We start from the raw sequence: 12609 nt of genomic DNA, 5'->3' as shown, positions 1-12609 counted from the left end.
TGTCCCATCTAATCATTTGCACTGCCTGGGGGCATCTTTTGTAGCTTTTGATATAATTTCAGGATTCAGAATGCATTAGGGAAAAAATGTTTAGAGATATTTTTCCTGCAGTTTTCTAACTTTCCCTGTCTCTTTTTCTTTCAAGTGACATTTCTGTTCTTGCTTTATATATTTTTTCAGGGTAATACAATGCTCCTGGTGATGAGCCAAGAGTGTACCCATGCCTTAACTGTGCTGAATAACTTTGCTTAGTAGACTTCCACTTTGAAATTAACCCATGACTTTGTCCAACTAAAAATACTTACATCTCCAGAAAGGGCTGAACTCTGCTGGTCTTCTCACTCGTATTCAGTGGCAATCTGTAAAATATTAACAAAAAGAGCAAGTTGCTTGCACATGTCTAAGTGAATCCTGTGGGTTTCTCCTTTTATAGCAAAAGCTTTGCATTGCCATTTGCATCATCAAAAACCAAAGCCATGCCACTGCTTTGAAAAGTTAATAAAAAAGTCTAGCAACAAATCTTGATGTTGTCTGCAGAAGAGATTTTGACGGACACCAGCATGTGTATAACTGTTACATGATCCTTTTGGTTTTGTCAGCCTTCTCTAGACTGTAAAGCGAACATGTTTTTTCTCCTGACTCCCAGACCCAGAGGTCAGCTTCAAAATGTGTCCAAGAAGTTCACATGGAAGCAAACTTGCCACTGGAGCCAATATTGATTAACTGGGTGTAGACGTGTATTATTTATTAATTAATCTATGTATTTCTTTGTTACTTTATTCATCTGAGACCTTTCTGTTGGTTGCTTGCTCCTTCCCAACAATGTGAAGAATCCTGTCTGGGGATTTAGTAGCAGTATGTCAAAGGTGCTTGAATGTGTGCAGTGAGATACTGTAGCAACAAACTATTTCATATGCAGCGTTGGAACTCCTCTGCTAACCCACTGCTAATTCCTCTGGAAGCATATTTTTAGCATGATAACCATTTGTGTCTCATTGGCAAGTGGATTAGGCTGTTACTTATACCTAAGTGTCTGTATGCAACCCACATATTTTGGCCATATTAAATGAAGTATAAAAGAAAAGTGCACATGCTTCACATTTTGGCTGAGAAGTCAGAACCAACTGTGGGACTGTGCCTGCATTTCTTAGGGAATTACTTGCAGTGCCTTTTATCTTAAAAGGCAAAAGTACAAAGAATGAGCTACTTTTTACATGATAAACACTTCTAAGAACAGAAGTCCTGTCCTTTTCCCACATCAACCATGACAATCTCAGTCCCTTCTAAACTGGTGGCAGGTCATTATCCTTAGGAATCACTAATTGGATACATTTTTTTGCATCATTATTATTATTATCATCATCATCATCATTATTAACCTATCTACATATTAGAAAAAACAAATTTCCCAGCACAGTGAATACTCTGTGTGCAGCAAATACTCTGTGTGTGTTTTCTGCCAAAGTAGAAGTTATAATGCAGCATTTAAGTCTGAACTAGAGAAGAATTTTTATTATGGGTCTTTGATCTCTTTAGCAGAAATTTTCTCTGTAAATATTATTCAGATTATATTTACCTGAATAGGTAGCATTCTAACACCAAAACCCATAGTTTTGGAAAATACCTTCAATGACTATTGTAAGCAATTGGATTGTCACAGGACTGAGCCAAGGATTTTGTGATTTGGCTCACCAACAATAAAATATTACAAATTGCTGGTTTGGGTGCCAAGCTCTTTTCTCTTTTACACATTCTTGTGAGGACCATTGGTCCAGTTGTGCAGTCATCTGGCATAATGGCAAAACTCCAGTTGTCTTTAATAGGAGAAGTATCAGACTCCATCTACTGACATGGCTAAAAGGATCATGACTAGAAAACACACGGCATGGCTTTCTTTAATAAGTTTGCTTTATTTATGCCAGCAAAAGATACTAAATAATTTACTGTTCTCTTTTCTTTTATCAGAGGCATGTTTTTTTCCTTGTGACTATTGATTTATTCAGGAATAGCTTTAAATTCCATATTTTTTGAAGGGAGGAGCTCTTGAAGCTGTCATTGATGAGATTCAGTGGTAGAGTACGAGGAAGGGAAAGCAGGAGGGACATCCCCTGACTAGCACTGCCCCATGAGACACATGCTTCATGTCCCATTGTAAGGAAGCAATCATGCTGATGTCCAGTGCATCCATCAGCTTTGCAGCTGCATCTGCTCCTCTTTCTCATGAGCTGATGAAAACCAGTAGTTTATGCTTTCAGAAACACAGTTATTGATACTCCAGTGAATAGCCTTGATAAGTTAGTTGAGTCTCCTTGGTTCTATTCTTCAATGTGTATTCACTCGTGCCACATTTCCAAAATAAATATTCTGTATATTTTATACCTTACAGAACTTATATTTCAGGCAAGTAATGCTTGTTAAAAGACTACTACCTGCTTTCATTGAGTACCACGGACAAACTCCCACATCTACCAAGGGTCTGAAAGTCAGTGCTGATACTTTCTGTGTATTCCCTTCTGGATGTATACTTGTTTTTAAGCAGCTGATAGGCAGTAGCATACTGACTTTTAGTAAGTTTGCAATTTGTAGGAGTAAAATAAATGCCTGTATGGCAGAAACTGCTGCCACTGTCAGACAGGATCTGCTCAGTTTCATTTGGTCTCAGATATTAAGCAGCCATGGGCCTGCCTGCTGGGAATGGCTGTGTAAGCCTAGGAACTTGTAGTCAAATACTTGGAAAATACCAGACCAGAAATTGGATAAATAAGAAAATATCACCTGCCTGTTGGTGCTGGGAATAAAAATTAAGAATGCTAGAAATAAAGACATGTGTAATGTTCCTGTTGAGCTAAGAGAGTCCTAAAGAAAGTGATGCAGCCTTTGAACTTGCATGGGTGTGTCTCCAAGGAATGCTGGGTATGGAATTTATAACACAGCTGACACCGTGAGAAAAGCTAGAGTATAATGAACTTGCCATACAAAAGAAATGTTTTCATATTTAATAAATTTCAGTACAGAAAAATACACTTCTTAGTCAACTTGTGATTTCATGGGCCGCATGAACTTAATGTGCACTTTGATTCTTTCCACAGGGCTCCGGCGAAGCGAGAGCCTGTCGGAGAAGCAGGTCAAAGAAGCCAAATCTAAATGTAAAAGTATTGCACTGCTGCTGACGGCAGCTCCCAACCCCAATTCCAAGGGGGTGTTGATGTTCAAGAAGCGCCGCCAAAGGGCGAGGAAATACACTTTAGTCAGCTACGGGACTGGGGAGTTAGAACGTGACGAGGACGAGGGGGAAGAGGGTGAAGGTGAAGAGGGGGACAAGGAAAACACTTTTGAGGTGAGTTTGCTTGCAACGAGTGAGTCGGAAATAGATGAAGATTTTTTCTCTGACATTGACAAGGACGGTAAGATCGTGACGTTTGACTGGGACAGTGGTCTGCTTGAGGTGGAAAAGAAGACAAAAAGTGGAGAGGAGATGCAGACGCTCGCAGACAGCACAGGGAAAGGGGCCCTCATGTTTGCCAAGAGGAGGCAGAGGATGGATCAGATTACGGCGGAGCAGGAGGAGATGAAGGCAAGCACAGTGCAGACAGAGGAGCACAGGGAAACCACCGTGACAGAGAACTTCCAGAAAGTGAGCTCTTCCGTCTATCAATCAAAAGAGGAGGAAATGTCAAGGCAGCAGACCTGTGTGAGCAAAAGCTACACAGACGTGAGCCAGAATCACAGCAAAGCGGTACAACAAAATGGCTTTGGCTTAGCACCTGGCACAAACCTCTCGTTTCAATCCTCTGGAACTCAAAAGGCAGCATCTTTGAATAAAACAGCGAAACCCTTCCCTTCTGGAGTTCAAAACCGAGCAGCTGCACCATTTTCACCCGTAAGAAATGTCACCAGTCCCCTTTCGGATGCAGCAGCACCGCCTCCTTACTGCTCTGTCAGCCCACCCGCTGAGGCTTTCTACAGACCAGTCTCAGCTCCTGTGGCCAGCAAGGCTGCCCCGCCCGCGTGGGCAGCCACCGAGCCCACGGAACACATCGCGTCCAGGGATGAAAGGATTGCCGTGCCAGCCAAAAGAACCGGGATACTGCAGGAGGCAAAGAGAAGGAGCACTTCCAAACCTATGTTCAACTTCAAAGACGCACCCAAAGTAAGTCCTAATCCTGCCCTGTTGTCCCTTGTACACAATGCAGAGGGCAAAAAAGGGACCGGAGCTGGTTTTGAGTCAGGACCTGAAGAAGACTACCTCAGTTTGGGAGCAGAAGCTTGCAATTTCATGCAGACTCAAACATCTAAACAAAAGGCCCCTCCTCCTGTTGCTCCAAAGCCTTCACTCAAGGTGTCTCCTTCCGCTGGTACTCCAGTTTCACCAGTTTGGTCACCTTCAGCTGCGGCTTCCAACAAGCCTCCTTCTTTCCCAGCACCATCCTCACCTCAGGCAGCGTATCCTGCACCACCCAAATCTCCACAGTATCCTCATTCTCCCGTCCATCCCCCAAGCACTCTCGACCTTGCCGGTCCTTTCAAAGGGCCTCAGGCCAGCCTGGCGAGTCCAAACCTTGCTCCCAAGGCAACACCAGTCACCCCAAGTGCTGGAGAAACAAAGCCTCCCTTCGAGATGCCACCAGCTATGAGTGGGAAAGGAGCACAGCTGTTTGCCAGGAGGCATTCCCGAATGGAGAAGTACGTGGTGGATTCAGAGACTGTGCAGGCAAACATGGCACGAGCCTCATCTCCAACTCCATCTTTACCAGCTTCTTGGAAATATTCACCTAATGTCCGAGCACCTCCACCCGTCGCTTATAATCCCATCCACTGCCCGTCCTACCCTCCTGCTGCTACCAAGCCTTCCTCTAAGGCCGCTGCTGCTACCAAAAACACAAAAAGAAAACCTAAGAAAGGTCTCAACGCTTTGGATATTATGAAACATCAACCATATCAACTCGATCCATCTTTATTTACCTTCCAACCTCCTAAGGAAAGCCTTGCCATGAAGCAGACATCGAAGCTGTCCACTTCAAAGCAAACACTGCCTTTACCTACCTACCTTCCACCTGGTGCTGGCTCTCCTACAAGGGCCCGGCCTTCTTCGGTGTACTCCGTGCCAGCCTACAGTTCCCAACCTTCCTTCCCGTCAAACGCCTCTCTCCCGGGAAATGAATCATACTCACCCACAGGCTACTCTGCGTTTTCTAAGCCAGAAACCACCACATCCTCTTTGTTTACTGCTCCGAGGCCAAAATTTTCAGCCAAGAAAGCTGGCGTCACTGCACAGGTGTGGAAGCCATCGGTTATTCAAGAGTAAACCCGGTAGCAGAAACTTAGTGTCCGTTTTGCTTTCAGTCACTGGTTTGCAGTGGTCACCTGGCACACAGACTGTGCCAGTGGTATATTCCTCAGCTTACTTAAGAATGTCAGATATATCACCTCAAATCTGGGTCCAAAATATTTGAACTTTTTAAAGGAATTAAAATAGATGGAAAATTTTAGCACATTCATGCATTTTAGCAGGTGCTTTATGGACATGCCATCCTGAAATGGAGAGGTACCATTGCGTGAAGTGAGCAGGACACTAAGTTTTTGCTGTAGGACTACAACAATAGAAACAGTGAGCAATATTCCCTGGTATGTCAAATTAACAGAGAACAGCTTTCTTCCCGTCCCTCTCCTCTACTGTGTTCTAATTACCTAGGGATTTGAGGACTTTGGTGGTTGTTTTTTTTTTAAAGAAGTGCCTTATTAACTAATAGTAATATCTATTATTAACACAGCATAAAATAGATACATTGTTAGACTCTGACTGATCACTAGCAGAATGCAACTGGATAGACCTTTAGCCTGCACAGAGCCTCATGGAATTCATTCAGAATCTGTCCTGGCTCAAAGGTCCTTCCACAAGAATCTGATTGATCAGCCAGGGGCTTAGCTTGTAAGCTATGTGGATCAGCTGTGATCCAAAATCATGAATTGCCTCTGTGATTTCACAGAGAACGTGCTGTAAGAGATGCTGGAGTGTTACGAAGACTAAAAAGAGGTGGAAAGACACCTGGACAAATTGTTTCAAATTTCCCATTTTGGGGAAATTTCACATCCCACATGCAGGCATATTTTTAGCCAGAGTTTGCCTTGAACCCAGCAAGTATGAGAGAAGCCTGTAAATCAAAATTATTGAGCAGTCAGAGAGGTGAGCTGGGTTTTGCAGCTGCAATGTAATGCACTGGTTTCTTGTGAAAGCAGTGACTGAGAGCTGGAGGGCTGCCTATAGTGTAGAGTGCTGATTCTTGCTCCCAGAGTACTATGTGCCACAGAAATTACCAGTAAATCATGATTATGACTGTGCCTTCCCACTAGCCTCTTGTACACTTTTCATTATTTTCTCTTGGGCCTCTACAGTGCTTCTTCCCACTTTAACTCTTTTTACTCTGGTTTTATCCTTTTATCTTTTACTTGTCGTATTGGGGACTAAGGATTGAAATACTGCTACTGGGGAAAACTTTTAAGAGCCTGTGGTCTTGAAATGTACTGTATAATCCTGCAGTGAATATAGAGCGAATATTTGAGTAGTTTAGCATGGCTTTCATCAGCATCAGTGGTGCTAGGGCTAAAACAAGGTGCTGTTCCTCACAACTAAGGGAATCAAAATCCATCCCAGGTGTGATCTTTAAAGTGTAACTCTGTGAATAAAGATGGCAGAATCTGTTGGTATATTTGTTTAAACTATCACTGAGCTAGTTACAGACCAGATTATGGACCTTGTATATCATTGCAGGGTTTCTAGAACTATCTTGACAAAGAAAACATTCCTAAGTATGAATAAAATCTCTGTGGTTTGGTCCCATAATGATAATTCAAACTGCAATCAAAGATGAGAAGAATGCATTTGGTTGCACATGCACAAAGCAGGCTGAATTAAAACTCTAATCAAACCAATAAAAAACACTCCTATGAATTTTGGACCTCCAAAATTCTACTCTTCCCTTCAAATTTTAGATTGGGATATTGACTGCATTAGAAGAAAATGACCAAGGGGTCTATCTCCCCCTTAAAATTCAGAAAAAATAATGGGAAATTCAGAGGGAAAACAATTTGGAAAACTCAAGGAATATTTATACTGCATTTACCTGGAAATAGAAAGTAGCAATATTTTAGTCCTTTGAAGATCTCCCTTCTACCTGTTTTCCACTGTCAATATCTGTACTTTTCTTCTATCATTAAACTTGTCCCTTTCCTCTCTGTCTGTTTGAGGCTTTTTCTTTTGGTTTGGCTGCTATTTTTTTGTTTCACTTCTATGCACAGACTGCCAGTATATTTTTGGGTGAAGTTTATTCCCTATGCTGGCCTGTTAATATGAAATCTCCTCCCTCCCCCTTCCTCACCCCTTTCCTCCCTCCTTTCTTCCCCTCTTCCCAAGTTCAATCTGGAGTTGCACACACTATTTTTAGGTAGCCTTTAAGACACCAATATGTCCTTGGGATAAAGATCCCCCACCAAAGGTAAGTAGTGCTGTGAAGAGACACAGAAATCCAATCAACCTCATGTTGCCTTCCATGTTTTTTTTGCTTAGTCTCCTCCTGTAAAGCACATCTATAAATTATAATCACGCATCTGTACTTGTTCATCCCACCACCAAAATAATATTTCCCTAATGAGATTTATAGCAGCTTTTTTCTTCCTCAACAAATGTTGGTGTTGATGCCTGTGGCAACGAGACACAGGAACTTAGAAAGTGCATTTATGCTGAAAAGTTGATCACATTTGGATTCAAATACAAGTATTTCATATGGCCTAGAGCAGCAACAGAAGGATTTTTAAAGCTCCATGAAGGGTTAAAAAGAAAAGTCTCAATGACATTAGTGCTCTTAACCACGTTTGGGTCTTTTGAAAATCTCATTCAAAGCCCAACTCTGAATCAGATTTCTTACATACACTTCATTCTACACACATGGGACTTGGATCCAACTTGGCTTCAAGGCTCTTTTTACTGATCAGGTGAGTCTTTAATTCTTGTTAATATTTCAAAAGACTGGTCTGCCTACAGTAACAGGTTTATCCAAGATGTAATCTCTCGTGAAGCAGACATTTAGAGGAAAGCTGAGCTGCTCATTGTCATGGATCCAGATGAAAAGCTAAAGACAAAGTCAAACATAGCTGAAATGTCAAGGAAATGACTTGTTTGTGTAGAGGAGCCATCTGAAATTTCACTTGGAAAGGGCAGTGAGCTTTTGTAAATGGTTTTCTGAAAAAGCTATTAGAATTATTTTATATGATATGGCAAGGCTGCCAAGATGCAATTGTTGTCTTTGCTATGGAAGCATATTTAACAGTGAATTTTAAGCCATCACCAGTAACAATACTTCCAGTGTGTTCACATTAAAAGAGGAATTTAAGTGGTTTATGACTATTTTAACACATTTAATTACAGCACAGACTGGAAGTATTATAATGCACCAGTTTTGATCTCACATTCTAGACAGCCTTTTCATAAAAACAGCTACCTCAATCAAGGGTTAATATACCTTCAGTTTATGGTTCAGTTATGAACATCTTACTATAAAACTGAATTGAAAAGTTTTGTTTTGGAGATGAGTGGCTTTCAGACAAAAAGTTCAAAATTCTGCTGCAAAGATAAAAGACAAAATTTAGCTCAGAACTGCTTAATTCCCCCTCCCTTCTCTAGAGGAATCACTCTTACCATGTTCCTGCTTGCCAAAAAATTATATATTATGAAACAAACAGAAAGAGATTTCATTGAATTTTTCCTCTAGAAACATTTATAATGTAAATGTTACCATCTCTTACAAGCCTCATTCTCTTGCTTTCTGCTCTCCTAAGGAAGAAACAAAAAATAAGAGGTTGAGGTATCAGCAGACTCAAATAAAAATAAAAAATAGGAAGTGTGGAGCTTGTGTGTGGTTCACATAGAAAAATCAGGGCCTAAATGGCAGAGTAGCAATTTTGAGATTAAATACTACTGGGATTAGAGGGAGGCAAGATAGGGGGACAAAACTCCACAAAAAAAGAGTGACTACCCAGGATAAAATACCTGTCCAAAGGATTTTGAAATACTGAAGCTAAAAGAACAATCAGTGAGTGGGGCTCACCTATTCTGCATATAGAGACATCTGACTATTTCCAGACTTTTGCTGAATTTTTTGTTGAACTCTGATAAAAGATTACAAGCAGTTTACCAAGCAGTTATAAAGCAGTTATCAAGAGAACTTGACACCAGGTGATGCGATCTGGAAGGAGAATTGTTTATCATTTATTCAGGATAAGAGCTCAACAAAGACCCAGCCTGACCATCACGTGCTGCTGCTCCAGCTGTTCTGGAGTGGGGAATACTCTGTACACTGTGAGGCAGGGGAACGGCAGGGGAATGACAACAACTAACACTATGCAAAATCTCTCTCCTCTCTTTTTCCAGGATCCTTTTCCAGATTTGCTAGCTTTAAAATTCCAAACCCTTTGGTTCTAAAAAGATTCCCTCTTCCAGTCTTGCCTCTTTACATGATGCAGCTTTCTTTGCCTGAAGTCAAACACCCGGGATTCCACTGATTGCTTTGGTGGTTTGGCACGGCAAGTGCAAATCTTAATCACGCAGCTTGGCATAATGGTATTTTATAATGACTCTGCTCAGCTTGGAATGGAAACACTATACAAAGAAGAAACTTGACAAATCCTGAAAAACCTGTGGATTCAGAAGCTCTAAATATGAAAATATGGGAGCCTGGTAATATCACAGCAGTCTTGGTGCCACCATCACAGCTTCACAGTACCCATGACAACAACTGGTCTTATTTTACAATAGACATTACTTTTGCATGCCATTACATAAAAGAGGAGTTGGAATCGCTCAAGAGTTATGTTTGACAAGTGGTTTTCAGGCTCATTGCTTACTAAAAGAAACACTTCAGGTTTTTATCAAATGATTTAAAAAGTAGGAAAAATCCTGAAGCTCTATGTTGAAATTATCTCTACAGATGCAGACTTGAACTCTTCCCTTACAAGCTAAGACAAACCATATGACAATAATCTCATGCGTTTAATATTTGCTTCCTTAAGTAAGGCAGGCAAAGACTTTATGTGCTAATCAAGTCTCCAGTTATCCTCCACAGCATTTAAAGGAAAAATCTATGCCTGGTTGTACTGATCTTGACAAACTTTTTAATTGAAGTGCATGCAAAACATCTGTGCAGGTTTCTCCCTTAGGCTGAGAAAACTCAGCTATGAGAAAATAACTTAGTGAACTTACAGACTGACTATCTGGAGGAAGGCTTCCTGTGTGGGGAGTTAATGTAAAGCCAGTATTTTCAAACAAGAATCCTTATTCTTTTGTACATTTTAAGATAGAAATCTTAAACCAGAGACTACCCTCATAATTACAGGCAATTAAAAGAGAAGATTCTATAAAATAACCTGAAAATAACCAGGTCATTTCTAAATAGGTGTCAAGACTGAACTGTTGAACAGATGGAGTGTTTCTCTTGATGTTTCCATCTAGATCTGAAACAGCAGATTGTAATGGTTTTAAGAAACATACAACAAACAGAAGAAAAGGAGGAACATAAGTGAAACAAGAAGTGAAATACATTCCCAATCACAGGAGCATGTTGGATTACAAAGGGTGACATGGAGCACAACACTCAGTTTCAGCGTGAGCTTTAACTGATGAAGAAGCAAAGAATTAAGCACAATTATATTATGATCTAAAGTTTCCATACAATGAAAACCTATGGTCAAATCTTTTCAGTTTTTTAAAAGAAAGATTATTTTTTCCCCCAAAACCATAAATAACTGCTACTGATTTTTGGGTTTGATTTGTGAGAATACTACTTCTCACAGCCTCTCTATGCAGGTTGTTGTTGGTACATGGCTCCATACTGCAAACAAAAGATATCTGGCACCTGGGTACACTTGGTTTTCTTCCTAGAGTACTGAAGTACTATTGATGCAAGCACTGACACTGTGTATATAAAATTATGAGAAAAACAATATTAAACGCTATGGTCTGGATCGCAAAGCAAAGGCACTTGGAATTCTTGTTGCCTGTGTCAGCTTAATCCAACCTTCTTGGGTGTTCATGTGGCCAGAACATCTGCAATTATGTCTTATCTGCTTTTTTTTTGCTGTAGGATTCCACACGGGGATGCCCATCTGACAAACAGCTCTTTGCTGCTTTGTCTTGACATCATCCCATGCTCAGCACTGTTCTTTACTCAATGCACACTCTTCAAAAAGTGACCTTCATACAGAATTATTTTCTTACAGATTTTTGTTGTTAGCACCCAAAACCATTCAGAAGTTCATCTTTTCACTGGTGCATTCTACAAATGAGTAAATAATGCAGGGGGAGAGCAGCAGTGACACCAGGACACTCTGTAACCCTGGGTGTGCAGTTCAAGGCATCTCCAGAGCCCAGCAGCACAAGCACAAGTTTTTCTATGTGACCCTTAACATCCCTCTGTGAGTGTTAACAGCTGACAGACTCCAGGTGGAATTCCATAAAGGGAATCCTCAGTGACCAGCTGTGAATTCCAACCTTTTTTACAATATGCTCCTGTGTTAGAGAACCCTAATATTTCCTAAACGAATCCCTGAAATGGCGCTGGTGGGGCAGAAATCCTGAAATGTAATCAAAATGCATCAGCACTGGGCAATGGTGCTTTTATTTCAGAGCTTTGGCACAGCTGACCTTCCAACTTCACTAGCATTGCTTTGAGGTAGCTTTTTAAGACCCAAAACAAGCCCTGGAACACTATCATGGAGCATGCTGTAACAGGGGGTTTGAACCACCAGGTACCTGTAGGAATGAATAAAACCCTCCTGCCTCGTAGGATATGGGGCTGGAACAGCTCTCAGCATGAATTTTCACACACAGGGACATTTACACTGAAATATGGGATGCTTCAGACACCAAGATTTGTGTCAGAGCAGTCCTAAAGAAGGCAGTGGTACCCTGTCTCAAGGTGGAAAGGTCAGAAAAGAGGGCAGACTTTGCTCTGGTAGCTGTGCAATATAAAATCCAGAAGGTGGCAGCAAATATTCTTCCTTACAAGAAATAAACAGTTTATTCCAAGGTAATCTAAAATGTCTATGGCCAAAAGTTTCAGACATTTGCTTTCTATAGGCATAAATGGGCTGTATTTTGAGAACTGCACAAGGATAAAGATTAAATGATAATGAACAGTTGATTTTCTTTCATTTTGCACAGGTGCAAAGTGAGCTAACTAAATAATTTATGGCAAATTAGCAGTAGTCTTACGTCTTTTAACCACACAGGCATTTTGCAGTAGTGAAGGCCTAATTCTAATCATTTACTTTCCTCTTCTACCATTACTTGACAACTAAAAAGAACTTTATTTTCCAAAGAAAAATTTGTCACAAAGCTTATGTGAGTTGCCACAAGAACTTATGTGAGATGGCTGACAGTAACTGCCTCAGTTTTTTGAATTCTTCTCACCTGAAATAACACCACATTTAGAAATTATCTGAATTTAGAATAAATTAGATTCCAGTCCAAAATTTCCCTATAAATTTTCAGAATCAAACCCTGAAAAGACAGCTTTGAGGAAGTCAGGATCAGGCCTGAACTATGTGATTCTAATCTAT

General features: G+C 40.7%; 1 protein-coding gene across 3 annotated transcripts in view; it reads left to right on the top strand.

The window, feature by feature from the left end:
• The window catches only part of SYNPO2 (synaptopodin 2), a 79145-nt gene that overhangs the window by 56240 nt on the left and 10296 nt on the right, over window positions 1-12609 (top strand). For 2 of the 3 annotated variants that reach the window (XM_005533146.3, XM_088056238.1), the window contains one exon: window positions 3090-5275. In XM_005533146.3, coding sequence (XP_005533203.3) covers window positions 3090-5275 — 2186 coding nt within the window. Of the gene's footprint in view, window positions 1-3089; window positions 5276-9424; window positions 10847-12609 lie in introns of those variants that run through there. The other variant, XM_088056239.1, reaches the window with a different exon arrangement.

This window comes from Pseudopodoces humilis, chromosome 6, assembly GCF_049639895.1.
Source record: "Pseudopodoces humilis isolate 2021_Gansu_Grassland_sample_001 chromosome 6, ASM4963989v1, whole genome shotgun sequence".
NCBI classification, from domain to species: Eukaryota; Metazoa; Chordata; class Aves; order Passeriformes; family Paridae; genus Pseudopodoces; species Pseudopodoces humilis.
The sequence above is the reverse complement of the archived record's forward strand: the minus strand, read 5'-3'. Positions and strand labels throughout refer to the sequence as shown.